At 38.1% G+C, this 25,583-nt stretch overlaps 1 protein-coding gene across 2 annotated transcripts in view; it reads right to left on the bottom strand.

Annotated features, from left to right (window-relative positions):
* Positions 1-25,583, bottom strand: part of ankfn1b (ankyrin repeat and fibronectin type III domain containing 1b) — a 128,210-nt gene that overhangs the window by 86,974 nt on the left and 15,653 nt on the right. The window contains exons 1-3 of one of the 2 annotated variants that reach the window (XM_086065239.1): positions 24,025-24,573; positions 13,337-13,515; positions 10,755-10,984 (exon numbers count right to left, since the gene is read on the bottom strand). In XM_086065239.1, coding sequence (XP_085921365.1) covers positions 10,755-10,984; positions 13,337-13,515; positions 24,025-24,143 — 528 coding nt within the window. In that variant the 5' untranslated portion in view covers positions 24,144-24,573. Of the gene's footprint in view, positions 1-10,754; positions 10,985-13,336; positions 13,516-24,024; positions 24,574-25,583 lie in introns of those variants that run through there. The other variant, XM_086065240.1, reaches the window with a different exon arrangement.

The following is a 25,583-nucleotide window of genomic DNA, read 5'->3' as shown; positions in this document are numbered from 1 at the left end:
AGCTGAAATTCCAATTATTTTGACAATTTTTAAAAAGATATCTAAGCTATTTATCTATTATCAAGAATAATTATCAATTCATTTGATACGTGCTAAAATGTCGATTACAGTAATTTCTGGACTATAATCCGATACTTTTTTCACTTGCATTCGACCCTGCGGCTAATACAAAGGTGCGGCTTATCCATCAGATCACAAGGGGGCGCACTATAAAGGAAGCGCAAGAGCGTCAGGCAGAGCAAAACAAACCAAGTGAGCCCAAATACAAGTAGCAGAGAACAAACGAGAGAGAGACAAGTTGCACCCTCATTATGGAAAAGAAAGTAGCAGGAACCCGGTGCGGTAACATTAAAACACCTGCGGCTTATAGTCAGTTGCGCCTTATAGTCAGTTGCGCCTTATAGTCCAGAAATTACTGTAATCGTTGCACCTCTAGATTATTGTGAACAAATGCCTCTTTCTTTCCGACGTACATGATGAATGTCAAACTGCCGCAAAGCAACGCCAACTTCTTGTGAGTAGGATTTACTCAAGATCAGATTTTTTTCCCCCCCTTATGTACCATTGCTGGTATCGGCAGTCTCCCCGAGGAACCGATACATTGAAAAAAACGCCATCCCTACAAAAAAAAAAAAAAGATTAAGTAATATCATTAATTACATTATAAAGAAATGAAGAGCTTGTGCATCATTCTTAAAACTCACTCCCCTCCAACGGCGGCTTTAGACGTCAACGATAAATTTTAACAGGGCTGGCAGTGAAAGATATAATTCATTGATGTGCGTAATTTATTTAGCAGAGGATAAAGAATATATGCATATGAGCATTTTTTTTTTTTGTCTTTCTACAGGTGTCAATGGACGCTTTAAGCATTCTAACATCACTGCGCCTATCAAAGGCATTTTGCATTATTTGCTAGCATTATGCTAAACTGACTCATGTAAAAGCATTTCTCGCTAAAGAGAACTCCTCTAAGCCCCTACACATAGCGGAGATGATCCGCAGCCATACTTCATCCAGAAGTGGGTGGTGAAGTTCAAACAGGTATCTTCTGGTGACGCAGGAGCCGACAGACAGGGCCTCTAAAACGGGACAGAGTGTGCTCAAGTGGCTCCGCGGGGTCTAAGTCAGCGAGCTCGCAGGCATGCGAAATGCCCTCGCGTAGCCCGTGTGTCGGCCTCTGTTTGGAAAAGGGCTTGCCGAGAGCCCCCTTCATCAAAAGCCACCAACAGCTGCTGAGAGGCTGCATATTCCACAAAGCGTGCTCGAGCGCACATTTCGCTCTTTACGGGACGCTCTGTATTTGACAAGTGGGTGAAATAAAATCCAGAGTAACCCTCAAATGTTGTCAGTTCTTGACAAACCGACCATTATTTAATGAAAAGGACGAGAGGCTGGATTTATACAAGATCGTCATTAGTGAGCTCCTGATGCTGTAATCCTCTGCAAGAGCTCCCATGTCAGTTAAAGCAACGATTGCGAGCAAAGGCAGAAAGCGGGACGATGACAGAGAGCTCGAATAAGAGGCACGGTTTCGTCGGTCGCCAGCGGCAACCAAATTGGCAGGAGAAAAGGTTCCCATGCGAATTCAAATCCATGACGATAGCACTTAATGCATATTTCGATGAGGTCCTTTGCAGTTGATCACAATGTTTCTTATTATTACGGTCAACACAGTTCCACTCCAGTCCTATAGATGGCAGTAATGTATGATGCAAACCAATTGCCCAGAAAAGAAGTCTAAAACGGAATTAAATCAATTTATCACATTAATCTACTTTCACTTAATTGGTCCCTAAAATATCATTCTTAAAAAAAGAAAAACACTACAAAAACAATTATACGTATTGTATATTTAGCAACAAGACAGACTTCATTTTAGAAACTTTGGCAGTGCTAATGCTAGCAGTCAACGTAAAACCCCATTGACAGGCTAACTGAATATTAGCATGGCGCTCCGGGAGTGATATTTCCTCAAATAATGAATATTAACACATACAAACAGATACACAATGCAATATTTGAAGGCAAAAACAGTATATTCCTCGTAGTTAATGATAATAAACAAAATAAAATCAATGCATTATAATAATAATGCTAAATTGCGACTTTCTTCTTCAACTCTCTCTTAATATATATTAATGTGCATCCCTATGAATATAGGGCACCACATTGCCCCTAAGAGGCCAAGGTGGGCACAGCAGGTACATAATTTATTTAGTCTTTTTTTTTTATTGCTTTTCTTTTTTATATATTATTATTTTACTTTGATACTAATTAATTTTCTGTTTGTTCTTTCGTGTTATATTTTAAGTTGAATTTCGGTAGTTGAATAAATAAATACAAATTTTAATCAATGAATAATCCTGTTGATTAATTGTGATTACAAATATGGATCAAAATAGTTATTTTTGTCCATAATCTTCCAGCCCCACCACATACACAGAAGCTTCTAACTGTAATAGTCAAAGTTATTTGGCTGCAATGTAGATTTCATCCTGCTGAGCCACCAGTTCACAACCCCGACTCTCAAACCCAGGCTCAGCAGGGGAGAAAAGCTGAGCGCAGAAAAAATAAAATACAGCACTAGATTTTTTTTTTTTTTTTTCTAAGTCTCACAAAGTGGCCAACGATCTGGCTTCTCCCTCGCGTGCTCGTGTTTTTGTCGGCTGCTGCGCATTCCAGTAAAAAAATAAAAATAAAAATAAAAAAAAAGTCGGGCAGATAACGAATGTCAGTCGGCCGTCCGCAGCCAAACTTTGGCTCCATTGACACTTAGGGGGCTTGTCCCGCTGTTAGTCACCTCAGAGAGAGACCTTCACTGCCACTCAGGTGACGATTCTCACTCAGATGAGTACAGCCAGCCTCTCATCACATGGTCTTCTTTTTGATGGCGTTATGCTGCCACAGTGTGGCCAGTAACGGAATGAACGCAACTGCCAGATACAGACAGGTGAATAATAAATAGTTTGAGTAAGTAGAAGCAAATTAGAACGTCATAAAAAATATAAAAAATTGAAGTAAGTAAATTACTTAGGACTGCTTCATTTATAACATAAAAGTATGAAATGTATTAAAATTAAATATATTTGTATATGGTTTGGGCTTAATTTATGAAATTTAAATCACACATCCAAAATGGAAAAATTGCACTTTTTTGGGATAAGCAACCTCGGATTTCAAGCTTATTATTGCCTTGCGTAACTCTTCCTCGCAGGATAAGGATAAGCTAAATGCAAATTTGAAAATCCACAGTACACCAGCGGTGCTGTGTTGATCTTGGACAGCTGAGTCTGGATTTGTGAACTAAATCAGCGCTGAAAGTTTTCTTAAGCACTTTGGCGCGCACCCGCGCCGTATAAGTAACTTGAGCTCATCAAATTTAATTGGGAGTCTCTGGCCAAGTAGCCGCAGGAATCTTCCAGCCGTCGTTTGTGGTCCTGCTTCCCATTACCCCCGCGAGGAAAGACGACGACGCCGTAATGACTGCAAGGCAACGGGGACGGGGAGACCGCAAAGGTAAGAGGCAAGAAATGAAAGAAAAACAGCTTGGAGGAGTTCCACATCGGCCGCCGGGCCTTCCACTGGCCGTATCATCGGGCTAATTACCCAAGTAATCACGACGCTAATGCTGCAAAGGCCCGGAGGCGGCACTCCTGTATCCTGTTTCGATTGAGGCCACTGGAAATTGGCGGCCTGATGGAAGAGTGTGCAGGGCTGGAATAGCCGACGCTGTGCCGCCCAGCATCTGCCCGGTTCAGGAGTGCACTTGAACTAGACGAAAGCTGACGTTTTCCATTAAGCCTCAACAGGACCCCCGACCTGACAAAACTCGACTATCGGTATTATAAGTGTATGCGGGTGTGTCGCTATAGCAACCGGGTCAATTTTTAATGACTATAATCAGAGAAGTAAGTGGCCGGGCGTACTAAGGTCACACGTAAACCCCCCCAGCCACTTTTATATCACTTCGCTTAGGTCGTTAAGAGCAGTACATCGGCATTATTTCATGACTCACATATTAGACTATGCTATTATTTTCTTTGAGAAAAAGCAAAGGGGATAAATAATCATTAGGGTAGGCCATAAATAGGAATAATCGACAATACATTTATTATCAAATTAATTGATCAATATTTTTGATAAGCCCAATAATCGTCTTGAGACGTTGTTTCATGTAAAATTGTCCTCGGAAATTCAGCCTCTCAACAGTAAATACTGTCAGATTTCTGAAGTCTTCCATGAAAACACTGGATATCTCAGATCTCAGTTTTTCCTCTATCAGCAATTTTTTAGCTATAAAAATATAAAATAAATGTGTTTATATGTAAATAAAACACTAACATGTAATACAAGCTTTGATAACTAAAACTAAAAAAAACTGTATGAAAGAAAATCGAAAACAGTATGCGCATGGTTTCAAAGTCAGCTAATCCTTTTCCTATTATGCTAGGCTATGCTATGCTAGCTTTCAGTTTTCAGATATTGATTGACCTTTTTGAAGCTACACACTGTATTGTCTCAAATGTGACTGCAAAATTAAGTTGCCACATAGATGTAGATGAGTCCAAACGCATAATTGTTTTGTTTGTTTTTTTACTACAGTCTTACTCCAACTAACTATCTGGAAGTTAAAAAAAAATGGACTAATTCGCAAACATCTGATTTTCTTTGAAAAACAATCATCATTTTTGTCATTACAGACTTCATGCACTATTTTCTGATTAAAAGGGATAGAAACCCAATCTTGTTTAGATCAGATTCAACGACAAAAGAATCAACAGATTAAAAGATACATTATCCATCTATTTTAACCTCTAAACTGTCAAACAAACTCAAATCTCACCAAATGTAGCATCCTCCTAATTAACGACTGATTTAAAGAGGGTTTTTTTCGCCAGTTATCCTTTGAAAAAGAATCTAAAAAACCGACGTGGTGCGCCGAGAGACCATCTATTTAGGACGTCTGACTGCCTATTAAGCGAGTATTCCGGACGTGTGCTCACAGACAGTCTGTTTCCCCCGACAGAGTAAATGAATCCAATCAAAAATGGGCTCTCAACCACGGGGAATAATGACATATCCCGCGAGCCACTCAGACAGCCCACGACGTGCTTAAGACCATTGACGTCACCGGGGCCAATCGGGCATCGTGTGTGTGTGTGAGGATATATGTATATCATCTAGTTAAAAACGCGTCTCCAGTGGAGCTCCCCCCCCCCCCCCCCCTTGGCGCAAAAAAAGAAAATGATTTGCATTGCCTCGTATTTATGACCCAACTTATAAAAATTGCCTCCTCTGGTTGTGTTGTATAAAGAAACTGCATGAGTCATCTGCAAAAGCGGCGGCAGAGTGCGCAAACAGCAAAGTGCTGGAAACAAGCGTGACTAAGGCTTTGTATGTTTACACCCATTCAATCAACAGCGATGATACGCCGTGTGCTTTCTAAGCTCGTGCGTTGCGATAGCAAGTGTGGCTCATGCTGCGTGGCAGAAATGGAAGCACACACACACACACACACACACACACACACACACACACACACACACACACACACACACACACACACACACACACACACACACACACACACACACACACACAAAAAGAGACATATTACCACTAATTTTTCATGGCAGGATACGTGACAATGCTCTCTGTTAAGTGTGCATGGGGAGGACAGGACACCAGATGTTTTCCTGTTAATTTGGCAGTAAAGGTACTAAAAGCGGTGTCGGTGTGTGTGACTCAGTGTAAACGATGCTGGTAGGTTATTGAAATTCACGGTTGTGCTGGTATTAATCCATGTTTATTGTTTTTTTTAGGGTTGCAATACAATGAATCAGAAGTGAACATTGTTGGAGGTAATATGTTGTCTTTAATGGGCTGCGGGTCAAAAGTTGATGACGAATTGACTTAAAATTAAAATAATGTTTCATTGTTGTTGTTGTTTTTTCTGGAAAGGACATAAGAAATTGGCAAACTGATAAAATATTTGTATCTATCAATAATAGACTGTTTTGAGGAAATTCAGGGCTCCGGACTTTTTTTTTTTTAATAACTAGGAGCTAAGGTTATTTTAGTTCACAAAAACCAACAAATAACAAAAAAGAAAGAAAAAAATAAATAAAAAATCACGAACAAAATAAAATGGAAAATGCTTTTTTTTTTTTAAATGAAAACTACAAGTAATGTATTATATAGTACCTTTATTTTTTTACTTGTGGATGGTTGGTTTTAAAATGTTTTAAATAATAATTTTGAATTTTTACTACACAATACATACGCTGGAGTTTTTTTAATCATGCAAACAAGAAATACACAAAATTTAAATAAATAAATAATAAAACCAATACTAAAACTAAAACAAAGCATTTTCGGCCAAAAAAAAAAAAAAAAGAGTAAAACATTTTTTTTTTAAACTAACTACATTCACTAAATTTAATATTCACTAAATAAATAAATAAAAGGCTAACTAAAATGACAATTCCAAAACTATTATAACCCAGCTCGGAGCACAGTCACCCCTAATCTAAAATTTCCAGACTTGCAAAGTAAATATTCAAACCACCCAATTTCACTATATAACTGATAAATGGTGTTGAGCGGAGGTTTACCTTACTTAGCTTCTTCTTTTTTTATGCAATACAATACATTTGTTAATTTCAGTTCAGTTTACTTTGACAAAATATATTTGCATTGAAACGTTCAGAACTTTAGCAGCGTGTTTGTTGTTAAACCAAGTGGTACGTGAGCTCCCTCTAGTGGTATACATAAACAACTGAATTAAATGCTTTGACTCAAATGTAATTTTCCTGTTGCTTAAACTTTATTAAAATCCAATACAGCACATTTGTTGAGAAGCATTTATTTTGTAAGTAGAACATATTTGAAATGAAATTTAACTTTTTAGAACGGAATTAATTTATCAACAGTTTTTGAACATTTATTACAGTACAGTGCGTTAAGTGTTTCGAACCAAATTGCTACAGTGGAACTGAATAATATTGAAAATGACTTTTTAGGAATAAAACCTCTGTCTTGGGCCTACTGTTCTACTATATTTTAATGACGGTCATGATGGTGGCGCTTTGAGAGCAAAGTTTTTTTTTTTAGGTGGTACTTGGTGTAAAAAGTTTGAGAACCACTATGAATGTACGCATTGAGAATAGGAATGATTAATATTGGAGTTGGAATGTTTGTCATCACGTCATCTTTTTCCTTCCTTTCCAACATTTATAGCATACTGTTATCGTATTCAACAAAACAATTGAGCGTAGAATTGTGCTGTTTTTTTTGTGAGCGGGAGAGTCACCCTCTATTGAGTATTAAAAAAATAATAATAATTAATGAAATATGCATGGAGTTTACTTTCACTTTTAACACAATCTATCGCCTCAGCACTCGGGGAGAAAAATGGATGGGTAATTAACCGACTCTCGTCCCCTCCATTTTCCAATTAACTGCACACCAGTACACAATTCTATGTTTCTACTTAATTATGTGCCACTGCATTAGTCCCTACTGTTGATTCGCCGTGTCTGCGTTTCAGCACACTGCAGCATTAGCACAGCTTATGGCTGCCAGCTGTTTTAAAAACTGTGGTTATTTTTGTCGCTTCCATCTTCAAGGAAGGAAAGTTGCCAAAAAGGTGTAAAAGTGATGGACGGCCACGAGCTGCTCTCTAATTATTCCCCTTTGTAGTAATAACAAATTGAATATATAAATTTAAAAAAAAGGATGGAGGGGAGAAAGACTGTGTGAATGAATTATTGCATAAATCAGACCATGGAACAAAAAGAGGAAGAGATCAATTCAAATAAATGGGGCTGCGTTATGAGGGGGGAGGACAGATTCATGTCGTCTGTCTTTCAAGAGGGTGTGCTCGTCTGTCTGGAACTAAACAGAAAAAGTACGGAATATCAAACTAAATTTTATAAGCTCACAGTCGCCGGATATCTGTACAACTTAATAAGAATCAATAAAAGACGAGTGAAATTTGGAAATAAGCATTTTCAAGGTTTTATTTTTTTTCACCTAGTGTACAGAAATTGTTGTCAACAAAGTATGTTGATATGGAGCCATTATCTTTATTATTATTATTATTATTATTATTATTATTATTATTATTATTATTATCAGGGTTGGGGAATCAGTCCAGAAAGTAAAAACAAACTAACCCTGCCACATTTAGCCACAGGTGCTTCTACTCAACTGGCAGCAAAACGAGCTCGTCTCAAAGCACCTGTGTCTAAAGCCAAACTGTTTCTGAGTTTTTAGATTATTATTATTATTATTGTAATGCATTTTTCAAATTTTCATGGCAGGGTTTGGCCTCTATTACTGTAACTTGCTAGTCAATGTTGCCAATTTAGTTTTTTAATTAAGGCTTCTTCTCAATGAGAAACAGATACTTTTCAGATTGTTTAGAGGTCAACCTGTCCCGACAGGTTCTAAAAAATAAAAAAATTAAATCACTGATTTATAGCATATTTTATACACAACGTAACTCAATATGCTTCACATGCTGTAATTAAAAGTACATTCAAAAGCAGTTGAAGAGATTTAAAAATCAAAGTAAAAAAAATTGCTTAAAGAGCATATAGTGTAAGAACAACATTTTTGAAAAAAATATTTTAAAAATACTTTGAAAGACCTTAATCATAACCTGAATTGACATTTTATTGGTATATTTTTCAACTTTATTTATTTATTATTTCCTCTGATATCAAAAGATATACTACACGTATATACACTAGCAAATCCAGGGACCGTATACACCAGCACAGAGAAAATGATGAGTGATTTGTGGGATGCGTGTTATTCCCCGGATTTTACGGTAACCCAAAACTGAGCATTAAAGGAAAAAAAAAAAAACTTTAGAAAACCGGTAGATTGTCAAGTAGGCCATACGGAATAAGAAATGTAATACAAAGTGTGTGAGTCCTACCCCAAAACAACCGCAGCTCGTAAGATCCACAACAGCCGCCATGACACCGAAACTAATAAAATCCCGTCTGCTGATGAGCTCCTTCAATTCCTTTCCTGCTGTGGAGTCCGTCTTTAAATTGCACTCCCCACTACCAGCAATCTGAAGCCACGTATTAATCTAACAATATGAATTCTGTATTAGTAATCTTTTCAGCAACTTGCATGTGGAGATTGTTTTGCCCGCGGCGGTAATCAATTCCGCCAGAAATATTTTGGATCTATAAACACGCCGCACGTACGACTTTGTTGGCCCACCTGAGCATCGTTGAGCCATGCTAGGGTCCAGTTGCACCTGTGACACTGGAGAAGCAATTACAACCATCAGGCTGCTAATGGGGTCTTGGGTTACCCGATCCGGTGACCGAGTCACAATAGAAAAGTCTTCAATCTTTAATAGACTTCAAGTCTGTTGTTGCCTTTGTCGAAATCAAGAGGACCAAACAGTCAAGTCATAAAAAAAAAAAGTTGAGCCAGACAAATCATTTGCAGTTATGAAAAAACAGACAAGGAGGTCATTGAAGGCTTGTGCGCAAGCCACGTCAACACGATCCGAGTTGTTTCAGTGGCAGACAATTTGTCTCATAAAAAGCTTTAATGACGCCGACGCCCAGCTTAATGATTCAATTTCAAGCGGCGCGCGTGTCCTCAGCACTTTTGTCAGCCGAACTGTCGGCCCAGCAGATGACGACGAGTGACAAATGTGATGTCATAGCAGGTGTTGCGTTGGGTTAATGACATTGTTTGTGGTGGCTTTAAAAAGGTGTTGACGCGTGCGAAAAAGATGTTTTACATCAGGCTGGCATTACAATGTGATGGAAAGGTCACCTTCCCCAAGAATTATTTTACGGTAGCGGTTTGTATTTTAAATGTTTTTACTAGGGGTGTCAGGCGATGTGGGTTTTTTTTGTTATCGTAATTAATTGTTATCGTAATTAATTGACTTCAATAGATAACTCGCGATTAATCACACATTTTATATCTGTTCTAAATGTATGATAAAATGTACAATAAAATATAATTTTATTATAAGTTTTCATACTCTTAACATAAAAGTGGAAAAAAAAAAGTTAAAATAATATAAATATAGCTGCATCTTTTAGTCATTGATACAATTAAAAAGATGTACTATGTATGTAGTGTTGAGGTCATTTGTCTGCCACTAGATGGCACTAATTGCACTTGTAAGACATTGGTGACAGCTCAGTGCAAGAGCTAACTAATCTTCATTAATTAATATGAAGTAACTTGTGAAATTCTGCATATTTAAAAAATGATCAACAAAAGGAACTTGCATAAATTTAGTGTTTCAAATTATTTTATTTGTCTTAATAATTTTTACGTTTAAACATTTTCTTGTTTTGTACCCCCAAAAAATTATCGTCCTAATCATGATTAAAACGATTACCAAAGTAATCGTGATTAATATTTTCTTCATAATCGAAGTCATGACAACTGATGTGTAACGTACTGCATGACATTAGTTTGCTGCCGCCTCTCATAGCAAAAATGAAGGGACTGTCTCTCTAGCTAGCTCACTCATTTTAGCATGTAGCATCTGCCGAAAAGTTTCAAATCAAGTACGCTGCCGTCAGCACATTTAGCAAATTTTGGATGAAAGTCCGAGCTCTAATTATAAAATATACAAGTCGCTGGACAGGCAAACTATGAAAAAAGTGACTTACACTCCAAAAAAGATGGTATTTATCTACACTTAACTATGCTGTTAAATCTGATGAAATATGAATAGGAAAAGTCAAACTCACAAATTTGCGTTTCAGCTTCGCCTTACTGCTGCGCGCGGGCTTTTCCTCCACCGCAGTCCCCGAGCTGTAGTCGCAGTTCATGTCCAGGTGGTTGTCGGCGGAGATGCTTTTACGGAGGTACGCGGCGCGCGCCCGGAAGTGAGAAAAGGGCGACTGGGAGCGAGGTCTGGCTTCACCTCGCTCTGGCTCGTCTTCAGCCTCCATGTCATCCTCCAAGCGCCACAGTTCGCCTGGGAAAGAGAATAAAAAAGGATAGTCATGCATAATTCACTGTGAGAAATGGCCTCTCTTGCAATGTTGCCATATTTAACTGGATGTGCAACAAAATTCAAGGGGCTCTTTTCTGGCGCACGCTGCACCTCTCCAGTAAATATTGTCATGAAAGATTAAAAAGGCGGCGCATAGGGACCGAGCCCTGCTGCGTATCGTGGGGAAAAAACTATTAACCCCCCCAAAAATGTTTTTTTTTAGAAATAGCTAAATCTATACAAAAGTACTTTGCGCTATGAGTGACCCGACTTAGGTTTGTCAACGCAACAAATAGAATGGCACATGTATTTAAAACAACAACATCATTTTGACTTAAAGCCCGCTAGCTTAATGCTAAGCTAACACATAATTGTAAACAGTACAGATGGGCTAACGAATAGCATCAGTGTTATAATCCGTTAAGTAATGGATTTGAACACAAAAATAATCATCGCTTGGGGTACATTTAGTGATTAAAGTATTAATGTAGACTATAAAAAATATTTTTAAGTGACCTGGTGGCTCTTATTTACACATTGTTTCTACTTTGCTAACTAACCTCTTGGTCGCTAAAAGAAAATCTGTCAAATGCAAGTCGGTTGAGTAAAGACACTGAATGAAAATTGCTCTCTAAGTAATTGGGAGAGGCAGGAAGTAACAAATTTGCGGCGGCGTTGTCTTTCGGCGGCAAGCTTTCACACTCGCTCGCTGTCACAATGTGCTAATCACACGCGACTTCCATCGCTCACTATCTGATGCTTGCCGCAAATCCTGACAGTGTGGCATCGGTAACGGCGCGCACACATCACGCGCGCGGCTTGAAGAGATTGACGCATGCTGAAAGGGATGTTGTAAATCATAATAGAAAACTACTCTTTCGTCACAAATGTAAAAAAAAAAAACGGGTTAATTGTACCTTCTGCATGTCAAAATATGTCGCTGGCATAGACGAATAAAGATACGCAAATTTTTGTTGAAAAAAAAAATAAAAATAAAAAGAAGATTAATGGCAGCGACTGTGAACATAATCCATATGAAACTATTACTAGTACAATTTTTTGCATTTTACTCATCATGTCCCCATAAGTTGATAAATAAATAAAATGCAACTTTTGAGCACTAACAGAAAGATAATGAGCAAGAGGGGTAGACCGAGTGCAGCATTATGGTCAATGAGAGCGGTTGCTAGGCAACAAGGGGCCACGTTAAGTCTCTCGATTTTGATATTTGCAACGGAGCAGCAGCAGGAGCAGCAGGGCAGGGGAACAAACACGCTGATGGAGTCTGGACCATTAAATACAAGTACTTGGGCTAAATAAGAACACACGCGGATGTGGAAATGGAGTTGATGTGATAACCCTCGCCCTTTTTCTATATTTATAATATAGATCTGGCCTAATTGTTTATTTTCTCTGTAATGTTTTAATTAATTAAGGGCTCATTTTCTTCGTGGAATCTATGTTAAGACAAAAAAAGATTAGCATTACGTCTTATTAAAGGATAGCATTTTTATGTGATTTGGATGCTTTTGTTAAGTGAAAATAAAACTACTTCTAGTTAATGTACAAACTCAACTTACGATTTTAAGTTTTGAGTGTATATGGCTTTAACTTATTCACTCCCAACCATTTTCACAGAAGCAATCCCCTTCACTCCCGGCTGTTTTACTGGACGGATTTTGCAAAGCCCACACAATATTGTGTTCTAGTGCTATAAAAACTTCTACCAAAAGAAAAAATTAAGTATCTTCTTTCATCAGCTAAAAAAAAAAAAAAGGATACTTTGATCTTTTTGTTTCCGTTTTGCAGCAATTAGAATGAGAACATAGCTAAGTTTCATCATTATTCACAATCTATTCAATTTAATTCATTTAGAATTGTGAGTAATTGAGGGGGGGTTTTTTTCAACATGGCCCTGGTTCATCTCCTTTGCTCTGCTGCCATTTCTTCAAGCCTTCTTTGCAGTTTAGATGCTGCATCAAAGTCTTCTGTATGCTCTAGCATAATGAGGGGGGGAAACATTAAAAAAAACGTATAAATACGTTTTTAGGGCACTTAAAACATTTAAAATAGAACGTATTTATACGTTATTGGAAGAAAATTAGTTAAAATGGTAGGGTGAGGCAAGTGAGTGATGTGGGCGCCATCTGGTTTGGCTATTGACTGGCTAAACTGTTAGCCAGTCCGTGTTTTGTTGTCTGTTGCTATTGGTCCCAAAGTCAAGAATGGTGTTGGTGTTTTATGATCCTCTCTGTTTGCTGCCATCTGGTGGTGACACTATTACAAAAAAAAAAAAAGTACTCCCAACTTGCTTATTGAGCTTATTGTGTTCACCTGCAGGTGGCAGCGTGCAGGCTTTCGGGCTGCTGGCAGTGGGTGGGTTCCTTCTGCGAGGTGGACTTCCTCCGATGAGATCCGAGTGATGGACTCTGGACACCCGCGGGGACTGGGGAATGCTGGGTAGGGTGCGGGACTTGGCCAGGATGGGTCTCTGTAACTTTCTTTCCAGCGACCTGGTTGGGGGAAAAGAGCAATCAGATTGCGTTATGGGTTCTGAACGATGATACCGGAAGAGAATAAATGTATGGAATTTGTTACAGTACTCTAACGGCAAGCGTCCATTCGCGTCTGGTCGTCTTTCCGACAGAATGATTACCAAGCAGTTGTACACATGTTCGCAAACACGCCCCCACGCGCACAAAAGCCAGTTTACTGTTAAGGAGCAACAAGAGAGCAGTTGTACAGATCAATCGTGAAATTACTTCCACCTCAGCATAATCAAGTCGGAGGCCATTTAGGAAAACAAGCGGCAGAAATTGGTTTTCTTTTATAGTGGTTGATGCCACAAACTCCCCCAGTGGGAAGCCAATCAATAGGCGCGAGCTCAGCACCGCAAAGTGCTTTTTCACGCCACAACGCGGTCGAATAATCTCAATATGATTGGCGGCGCGCGGCATGCACGTAAAATAGCTAATTGCTGCTTTTAGGAATGCAATGGTAGCGATGTCCTGTCGCATTTACTACTTGTTGCGACCCGTCCCCGCGGGGTGTCGTGCTGTCTCCCTCGCCCGCATAATACAGATAGAATTTGACGCGAACCGATGCCAATACAACTCTTGAGTAGCCACCAATCTTGATACAAAAAAATTTGTTAAATAAAGACCTATCCATCCCATATGTATTTTTCTTAAATTTGCATGAAAGAATGTAAAAAAATATATATGACACTATACATAATATATATGAAAACTAGCAGTATTCTACATGATAAAAAATATGCAGTTTAACAAATAGAATGTAAAGCGTTAAATTGTTGTTGTTTTTGCATCATGATGAAGCCATTACGAAGCATATAATACACACATACGGCAATACAGTAGCCCACATGAAGTGAGACAATCACAACAGTTCAGAGAGCTGCTATAAAATGAGTTGTTTTTTGTGGAGGATAAAGAATATATGCCTGTGAGCATTGTTATATTGTCTATCTACTTTTGTATATGTGTTGCTTCCCCGTTTGCGTTGAAATATTCTTTTTTTTTTCTTCTTCTTTTTTACAACACTGCGACATTTGTAACATGTTTTGCATGTGTTAGCATTAAGCTAGGGCAAGTTTTGTGGTTGTTTGAATACACAAGGCGCAATTTTCTTTGTTCATCTGCAATACATTTACTTTAATTTGCAAAGTTGTAAGGTTAATTTAAAACGACATGAACGTTTGTGTTAATAGTTTATGCATTTTTATGTAAACTCTGACTACAGGTAATTATAAATATTTTTAGGGGGCATCAATTGCATGTGTTCTCTGCGATTGGTTTTTGGTCTGCTCTCTCTTAAACCTATAAACCTATCAAATAAAAAAAGCCAATACGAGTTCTTCTGGCGTTTACAAACCCAACAGGAATTTCAAAAAAAAAATCGATACTACATATTTATAACTTTACCTGTATTATTACGCCATCAATAAAAGGTATGGATGCAGTACGACCTGAAATGAATCGAGACAACCTTGAGTCACTGCACCCAATGCACCTCCTCCTCGGGCTCCAGCGTGATGTGATCAAACTCAACGAAACGTGGTCAGCATTTCCAACGCCAGCACAGTGTTGTGGTGACAACTTTGACTCACAATGGGGCAATTACACACAAGCTGTGTTTATCCAGGAAAAGTAAGGATTTGTCGCTTTCTGTTTGTAAGTACTTGCAATGGGGTTTATTACCTCTGCCAAGTATGAAAAGCAGGAAGTGATGTTTTGAGCATTGTTTGTTGATTGATTAGTTAGCAGGACTACCAAAAAAAAAAATGCTGGTTGCTGCCTAGATTAGATTAGATTAACACACACGCACATACACATACAAAAAAAACAACAACAAGAGCAATGATGATGATATTACCGAATGAACAATACTGAGCTCTTTAAAATAAAAAAAATAAAAATAAAAATAAAAACAAAAAGTAATAAAAAATATATACAAAAAATAAATAAAATAAAATAAAATAAAATAAAATAAAATAAAAATAAAAATAAAAATAAAAATAAAAATAAAAATAAAAATAAAAATAAAAATAAAAATAAAAATAAAAATAAAAATAAAAATAAAAATAAAAATAAAAATAAAAATAAAAATAAAAATAAAATAAATAAATAAATAAATAATAAAAAAACAAAAAAATAAAAAGATTAGATTAACCAAGACTAGCATGGATGTAGTTCACTTTTCCTTCCGTCCCTCTCCTGAAAAGCAAAAAAAAAGTAATACAAGTAATTATAATAGTAACTAAGTAATCAAAATTGTTTATAGTTCAAACTGTTACTATGATGCAAATAACTGAAAACCCAAACCCTACACTATTGTGAATATACTGGGAGACTACTGTATGCCCATTCCTACTTACAACCTAATCTCACGCACAAACAAGCATATTTTACGAAGGATGCCAACGTGATCTGACATAACACCAGTTAATTACACAACATTCGAAAAGCAAGAACAGAGAATCAAGTGAATTAAAGAATTAAATGCTTGAATGTGCCGCGAGAGGATACTCGACAGCAATTAATCGGCGACATTAATGAGTCTGCAAGAGTAATGGGTGGAGTCTATTGAATTGAATATTTCAGTTGTCTTGTAATTCTCTTGGACTTTTTTTGCTCAGGATGCACTTTGCATCCATCACCTCGGGGCTATCCGCTAAATTGACGTCAGCACATCTGCGGCTAAGTACTGACATGCGGCTACTGTCGGCAAGTCAACTGCTCTCAGATAGAACAGGTGGGTGTTGAATATTTGGGCTGGGACATGATGAGAGTGTCCATAAATGTACACTGAGAACTCGGGAAAGCGATGCTGTGTTTGTTGCCTTGCTCCACATAGGAAGACGAGTACGAGGACACAGACAGGCTAATAGTTAGCATCAATGTGGTTGTTTTGTTACCCTTTGAAAATGGATATCTGAAGCAACATATGTAGACAGGCAAGGCATATATTCTTTATCTTCTGCGAGGAATGACTAATATTACTGCCGTACTGAGATGATAGGAGGAGCTTCCATGTTTGTTGAAAGGACAATTTATCACAAATGATTTTGTGCAACTCCAAGCTATGCAGCTCGCAGGTCCAGGACCCCATTTTGAGAACCGCTGCCATAGCAAATTAAATGTGACACAACATTTGCCTGAGGCTTACGCGCACATTCCTCACAGCTAGCATAAATGAAACAGCGCGGGCGCCAACAGGTGAACAGCAGACGCACACACCAGACAGCGACGCGGTTGTAAACACCCCAAATGGCACATCATGATGGCCCCGGCCGCACACAATTTAGATTCTCGCTCATGCAACAAACCTGTTGCTAAGCGACAAAACAAGGGGAAAGGAAAGGAAACAGGGGATCAAGGAAAGTTTTTAAGTTGTCAATATACAAAGTTGAAGTTAGCTTAGCTTAAAATTAGGGATGTTCGATGCCAATACAAAGTACCACGAGTACTTTTGATACACTAAATTTTATTTTCATTTTCCTTAAACTTGCATGAAATTAATGGCAATTTTCATTATTTATTTATTTTTTCTGATTTGTAGTTCCTGGTCATAAAAGATACCTTGAAATAAGGCCGGGCATCCCGTTACCGATACCTGGTATCGGTACTCATCCCTAGTTAGGAAGTTTATCTAAAAATAGAAAGAGAAATTCAGTAAGTAAAGCAATTTTTTCATTATATTGGCAGATTATTTAGCTTGAATTAAGTAATAGAGTGGTGCCTTTTAGCTAGATCACAAAATAATTTAAACTTTAAATTATTCTGTAATCTCAAATCATCTTTCCTCATTGAATTGAATGAAAATGCCATTAATCCATTCCATCGCCGCCGAAAATCCCAATTTAGATTCATTAAAAAAATAGCACGTGACAAAGTTGACTTTATAAAACATATCTAACAACAGAATGTAAATAATTTTACAAAAACGAAGAAGACTTTCACAACTACTGTAAGTGACTCAGTCAACTGCAGAAAACCATGTCACCTTTCTACGGTTTTGCATTGTGTGTTAGCATTAAGCAAAAGGCAAAATTGTGTGTGTTTTTGCCAAACTATCGGTTGCTGGAAAGTCATCTGAGCTGAGATTATTTCTCATAGAACGCAAATTGTGGCTCGCATGTCAATTTTTAACAGCCTAACAAGAGCTCGTATCAAGAATATTCCTCATTTTATTACGTTTTTTTTCCTCTTTGCAGTGCAATACATACTGAGGCCATTGTGTGATAAAACGCACGGAGAAAGAGGATGATGTGTCTATTGGAGATGCCAGCGGAGCGATCGGCTTTTGAACATTCGCCCTCTAGCCCTTTTTTTGTGGCTTTCTTCTCTCTATCTCGCTTGGCACTCGGCTGGCAGCGAAGAGGCTTTAAAAGACTTTTGCTTCAATCGCCTTTCCCACCGCCAGCTCCAATGTGCTTTCGCTCACATTTCCGCATGAAGAGGTTTAAGTGCGAGCGCAAGTTTAAGACCTGGAAACGGAATCTATCTCACCCAATTACGGCCCGGTAACAAATCCTCCCCTTTCAAGCTTTGAACCAGTCATTGAGCAGACAAATCTATTGTATCAGAGTGTATCATCAGCATTTGGTGGCATTCGCTTGAAGTGCCGAGGCGTGTTGAACAATCCAGCTCAATGACGTCCTCGATCTGGAGTGAAAACTGTCCATGGTGCTGAATATAACATCCATTTAAGCCCAGATATAATCGTACCATGGCCCAAATGAGTGGATTTTTATTTACTCCAGGCTGGAAATGACTCAGCGTGTTACTCTGTTTGCGCAGTGTGTTATGGCAAGACTTGCCCTTTTCATGGAGTGAGCAGCTCAAGGTTGGCTGGTAGAGGCTGACATTGATGCGACTCTAAAAATAGACCCGTTTCAACTGAAAACATCACCGTTTTTGTCGGCCAACTATTTGTGACAACACATGACTAAGTGGCGCACGAAACGCAAGATGCTCATCTTTCATTGAACTCGACTGATCTGACTAATCGTCCCCTCGACGAAATAAGCAGCATGTCGTCATGTGAGCGCTACAAAATGGATCATTTCCTGTTTGACAGATTCCAAATTGAGAATTAAAAAGCTACTTTGAGAGCAGCTGAGCGGACAGGCAGGAGCAAACGTGCGCGCTCGGCCTTTTTGATTAAACATCGCTTATGATTCATTATGCGCCGAACAACTTGTCCCCATTTATTATGGCTGTGTTCCAGACATGGCGCACTTAGTGCTTTTATTCTGCTGAGGCAACACGTATTGGTGGAAATGAGATAGTCCACCTCTTTTGTTTGTTCATAAAACTATGTTGATAAGATGCAACAGATACAACCCTGATGGCGTTCTAATAAAAGACAGCCCCACTTCTCATTAACAACAGAATGCCACTTCAAACAGAATGAGCAAGGAGGCCGGCACCCTCGATTCCTAATGGCTGCTCAGTGACGCCTGTCAAAGGAACCCTGAACCGGAGAGACGTGGCGACAGAAAGAGAATAATAAAAGTTCAAGTAAGAGGAGGAAATGTCGGAGGGATGTGTGAGAGCGAGACAGTGAGTGGGAGAGACAGACGGACAGACACAAAGACGACGCACATTTGAGGGATGCGGCGTTTGTTATGATGTCCGCCCATGTTAAAACTTGCACCGAGAGTGAACGATAGGAGAATTCGATATTTGGCAAATCGGCATCTGGTCGGTATCTGTTCATAGCAGGCTCTTATGTTTTATCATAAGCTTTACTATAACTTTAGGAGCAAAGAAAATAAGAAATTAAAAAAGCACCCGAGTGTATTATGTAGCCCAGGTGTGTCAAACCTACGGCTCGTGGGCTAAAACCGGCCTGTAAAGGGGTCCAATGTGGCCCGTGAGGGCAGAACACAAACTGCAGTTTTTCACTAAAATTAAATGTAAATTTTGTCCAGTGGACTGAGCACTGACAACCACTTAAATGACATTCTGAAATTTGGCTGCTACTCAGAAGGGGGCACCGAAATTTTTTTTGATTCTCATCGATTTTAAACGTCCCAAAATCGATTTTATTTAAATAATTTTATACTGTCTTCCCTTTGTCTGTGTGTGCCTTTATTTGGAGCGCTGTTCATGTTGTACCCGGTTTGGCCACTGAGGGGCAGTGTGGTTCCACGCGTTCTAATACACTGTTAAGTTGTAGCCGCATTAGAGAGTAGAAGGAAAAAGTCACGATCAAGTTATTGCAATAAAAGTTGTTTTTTTCAGCACTAATTAGCATTAGCGAGTCAGACTGGAGTAGATCATTACAATTCCTTGCACATCTATAGATTGAAGCAAAAATCATTGTCAATCAAATCATTTTGAATAAAAAATTGTTCTTGATCAAAAATCTATTCTGAATCGAATCGCAGACTTAAAAATTGGAATCGAATCGTGACATATTCAAAGATTCCCACCCCTACCACACAGTATTTGATGCAAAAATGTTGCGCTCATTTAGTTAAGAAATTTCAGATTAATCTGCAATAACATAATAATAAAAGGAAATATTTTCAGAATGTCATTTTAGTCATTATTATTATTATTGATTATATATCAAATATATGTAACAGAAAATTGCAAAATCAGTGGCTGTTCTTTATAAAGTCAAGGATTTCCTATACAAGAAAGGCCTCCACATATTGTATTTTTCACTTATTTTACCTCACGTCATGTTGTGCTGAAATTTGGGGCAATGTGTATAAAACAAAAATAGGCCCAATTGTTAAATTACAGAAAAAAACAATTAAAATAATAAATAAGGTTGGTTACAGGGAAACAACTAATCAGTTATTTATAGGATCAAGTATCTTGAAATTGATGTATATTGTGGACAAACAATGGAAAACATTTTTTCGTGTAGTAAAAAAATAGCTTACCTCTCTGTATTAAAAAAAATAAAAATTAACAAAGAAAAGGAATCTACAATTTAAGGGGTTTAATTATGCTTGAAATACGTAAAGTGAGGACTAATGTAAAATACAGATGTGTCTCAGTTTTGGGTGTGAAATTGTGGAATAGTTTTAGATGATGAGCTGAAGCTATGTACTTCCTTATCGGGGTTTAAGAAAAAAATCAAATATAAAATCATTCATGCCTATAGTGCCACAGACAAAATGTAAAATATTAAAGTGCTTTGGTGTCCGTGCAGGGATTATTTGCTTTGTTGTACTTTTTATGTGACTTTATGTAAATGTACAGGACTGTGTTTTGAATTATCTTATTGTTTGAGAATATTTCATTAAGTTATATTTGGGTAGGAGTTAAAAAGTATTTACTTCTTTCTACTCCTTTTTTTTTTTTTTACATGTATATGATTTTTTATATTTTTAAGTTGATTTTTTTTCTCTCTAGTTTTCTTTTTTTTTTAATATGTGTGTTTGAAAAATAAAATTCATTCATTCATTTAATTATTTATACCCCCAAAAAAATTATATATATATATATATATTGGTCTGTTATTTAAACACTCAACAAAAATATAAACGCAACACTTTTTTTTGTTTTTGCTCCCATTTTTTACGAGATGAACTCAAAGATCTAAAACTTTCTCCACATACACAATATTACCATTTCTCTCAAATAGTGTTCGCAAACCAGTCTAAATCTGTGAAAGTGAGCGCTTCTACTTTGCCGAGATAATCCATCCCATCTCACAGGTGTGCCATATCAAGATGCTGATTAGTGCACAGGTGTGCCTTCGACTGCCCACAATAAAAGGCCACTCTGAAAGGTGCATCTGGAGACTCCGAAAACCAAATACTTGATATAACACACTTGTGAGGTGGGATGGATTATCACGGCAAAGGAGAAGTGCTCACTACCACAGATTTAGACTGGTTCGAGAAAAACATTTTAGAGAAATTGTGATTTTGCGTATGTGGAAGAAGTTTTAGATATTTGAGTTCATCTCATAAAAATTGGGAGCAAAAACAAAAGTGTTGCTTTTGTATTTTTGTTGAATATAGATTATTAGGCCACTGACCTACTGGTCCGGCCCACTTGAGATCAAATTTGGGCCCTGATTTAAAATAAGTTTGGCACACCTGGTGTAGACAAAGGAAACCAAAGTTGAGTTGTTAGGAAGTAGCATACAACGCTATGTGGGAAGAAACCTCATCCCAAATGTGAGCTATGGATGAACAGGCATCATGGGACCGCTTTGCTCCTACAGAGCCTGGACGAAATCAAAAATCAGGTCTGATCTGCAAAATGTTTGTTTGAGGTTCTTGCTGGAGATTAAAAACCATGAAAGAGAAAATTGTACTTGTCTTACATATTGTATGTTTTCTGTATCATCCGTGCAATATCCTGTTCACTGGAAGCTACAAGAAGTCGTGACGACGTTCCAAAGTTAAGGCAAATTCCAATGCTGAACCCGAGGGTGATGAGAAGATACAGCCAGCGCGTGGGACCGCAAGATGTGTGACAGTATGTCTTGGAGCGAATGTGCTCCGAAAGGCTACTCTATTTTTATCGAAATATAGAGGAGGAAAAAAAAAAAACACCCATCCTTCCACTGAAGCATCAGTGGGAAGAATCCATAGTAGCCGGCAGCAAACAGCATGGATGACAGCACGCATCCATCGCACCTCCACACTTATGTAACACAAAGCTTGATCTCACGCGACTGTACAAACAGCTGTATACCAAACTCACTGCTCGTCATGGAATACAATCGAATCAGAATATTTCGCCAAAGATAATGACAAAAAGCCTCTACGATTGTGACAATCAATGCATTGGAGGAACCTTGCGGCAGAGTGACTTGTTGTTCTGCTGTATCTTGCCACCTAATAGCAAAATAGCATGACACGGCAATTATGCAATAACTGATACAAAGTGCCCCAAAAGAATGTATTCACCCATTAAAAGGCCATTAGTCATCTTTCGTTTTTGATTTACTGTATGTTTTTATCCGCATACATATATATACACATATATATATATATATATATACGTGTATATATATGTATATATGTATATATACGTATATATACATATATGTATATATATATATATACATATATACATATATATACATATATATATACATGATTTAAATGATAGAAAATAACATTTATGGTAATCGTAGAGCATGAATAATTTATTGGCACAAAAGAAAACAGTCTTGGGCATTTTATGACTAAGTCGATTTTGGGGGGGGGGTACACCCTGTGAATTGAGGAAGAAAACAATACATCAAAAACAACTGAGGAAATGAATAATAAAAACTGGGTTCTAACATCATTCAAAAAATAATTTACATTTTTCTTCAAAATATGATTGTAAAATTAAGTCCTTATATGTTTCTTTTTTTCCAGGATAAAACGCATAAAGCAAAAGAAATCCACCTCATGTTGGTAAGAAAGGATCACAATATGATACAAAGCAACAGTCATTTTTTATATTACCACGGTATCAATACTGAAAAAATCGATAGTTCATTCTGTACTGTAAAGGTACAATAATGCCTCTCAATACCGGTATTTGATGGTGGTGTTGTGATACTGTACCGTAAAAGGTAAAAAAAAAATAATAATAATACAATTCGATGTCTTAACAAGGGATGTGCAATCTCGATTCGAGACTGTTCGATACGGTTTTTGATATATGGGGTCCAAAACGAATCAATGGTATTTTTGTTGTTTGTTGACGTTTTACATACATTTGAATGAACTTGCCATTGCCATTTAAGTTATTCAATTCGATACGTATCTTGATACATTTCAAAGTTGATGCACTTGCATCGTTTATATCAAAAAGCATCAAAAATATATATATTTCCGGTTCAAACCAGTTTTTGTTACAGAACCTATTCTTAACCCTAATAAAAGAACCAAATCAGGGGGGAAACAACAATTTGAATTGAAAAATCACCTTTGATTTAAAAGAGCAGTGCATTAAATCAAACAAATTGTTTAGCTTTAAAATGTATCATCATAGAATCGTATCGCATGCCATGTGTATGTGTATGTGTATATATATATATATATATATATATATATATATATATATATATATATATATATATATATATATATATATATATATATATATATATATATATAAATAAATAATCGGCTGTTAATACACAACCCTAATATTATATTATACTGTACTGTTTATTTATTTATATTAGAGGCTGAAGTAAATAAAAATCATGAGACAGCAAAGTAGGACTAGTCGCTAGCATGTCTGCTTCACAGTACTGAGGTTCACAGTACTGAGGTTCAGGGTTCGAGTCACATTCATAAAATATGCACGGTAGGTTCTCTGAAGACTCGATTATCCGTGCATGCGAATGGTCGTAAATGTATGTGTGCCCTGTGATTGACTGACGACCAATCCAAGGTTGACCCCACCTCTTTCCCCAAAAGAGCTTGGCACAAACTCAGCATTATGATGACTACAGAAAAATGGATGGATGCATGGATGGCGTATTAAATGCATGCAGGTTGACATTTGACAGGTTACCTGGCCTCTGCCACCGTACAGCAGTAGCTTCCACTGCGCCGCGAGCTCCTGCCGACCCGCAGCTCCTCTCGAGACTTACGCCGATTAAAGTATTCTGTGAGTTTCCCGAAAGTGGCCATGGTTCCTTTCCGCGGCTTGCTTTCGCCCAACGCTTTTTTTTTTGGGGGGGGGGGGGGTAGCTTTCTGGTCCCGGTTCCGCAAAGCTTGCTTCACCAACCTGTGGACTCCCTGTCTGGACTCACTCGGACCCGGATGCTGTGGCGCGGCGCGGCGAGTTTGATTCTCCCTCTTGCGCCATCAGCCTCTTATGCAAAACGCTCAATGTACAGAAACATGAAAAAAATAAAAAGACCAAACCTCCCCGCTTTGCCTCCCTCTCTCATTTGCTGCTGCGCACACAGCCAGTCTCTTAAAATAGTAACGTTTGTAAGTGTCTACCAATCGACAGTGCCCCCCTGAGGAGGAGAAGATTCCAGACAGAGAAAGACAGGAGGGAGGTGATGGATCAGCAATGGTCCTCTTGTGTGGCGGAATAAAGCAGAGCTGCTACGATGCTTGTACGCAAGCCCCATCGAACCCTCCCCACCTTCTTCTCCCCAGTCTCTCTCCCTCTCTTGTTTTTCTTGCCTCCCATGCCCAGATTCTTTCACACTGCACTCTTGATGAGCACACGCGCAGCCTCAACCAATCGGCGGCGCCTTAGCGCCGTCTCGCACGTTGCTCCGTGCGCAGAGATTTTGCACAATGCCTGAGGTGAACCTGCTCCTCTAACACTTCCCCCCCGGCCCCCACCCCACCACGACCTCTACCCAGTTGTGCAGTCTTGAATTGTTCTCTTCATGAGCAACAAACGCATGACCGCAGTGCTTACCAACAAACACTTCAGTTAAAGAAGTGGTCGTTCGCAACTGTCGTCACAGCATTTTGCTACCCTTGCAAAGTCGTGACCCATTTTATCGAGGTTAATGGGAAAAAAAACATTTTTTTTTGTGTTTAAAAATAGCCACAGTCACAGTGCCCTCCAAAAGTATTGGAACAGCAAAGTTGATTCCTTCATTTTTGTTGTATACTGAAGACAACCTTCTAAAACAAACAAGAACTGAAAGAGGCTGCAGTAAAGGCCTGGAAAACGTTTCAAATAAAGAACGCAAAAGTCTGGTTAAGTCAATGGGTCGCAGACAACAGAAGTGAATAAGCAGTAATCAAATAGCATGTCAGGTTGAAACCTCGTATGTCCAAATATGGTCAATTTCATATTTTTTCACTAATGGATACTATTGGTCTGCCTCCATATCAAGTTTTTTTTTCACATTAACCAATTTAAAGTGTTCAAAATAGCTTAAGAACAAAGGTATTAACTCCGCCTCTTTCCTCACTCTGCGGGCACAGTGCAGCATTATGTGGCCTCAAGATTAGAGATGTAACGATAACAATATTGTGATATCGCGATAATAAAACTGCCACAATATATCGTCGTCATGTCACAATATTAAAAGCAGCACGTTAAAAATAAGTTGGGTTGATTTCCATTTGTGCAGTTCTAGCACCCTCTGGTGGCT

The sequence above is a fragment of the Leptonotus elevatus genome, chromosome 20, assembly GCF_054856555.1.
Source record: "Leptonotus elevatus isolate MCC_2025b chromosome 20, RoL_Lele_1.0, whole genome shotgun sequence".
Taxonomy (NCBI): Eukaryota; Metazoa; Chordata; class Actinopteri; order Syngnathiformes; family Syngnathidae; genus Leptonotus; species Leptonotus elevatus.
This window is presented reverse-complemented; position numbering and strand designations above follow the sequence as displayed.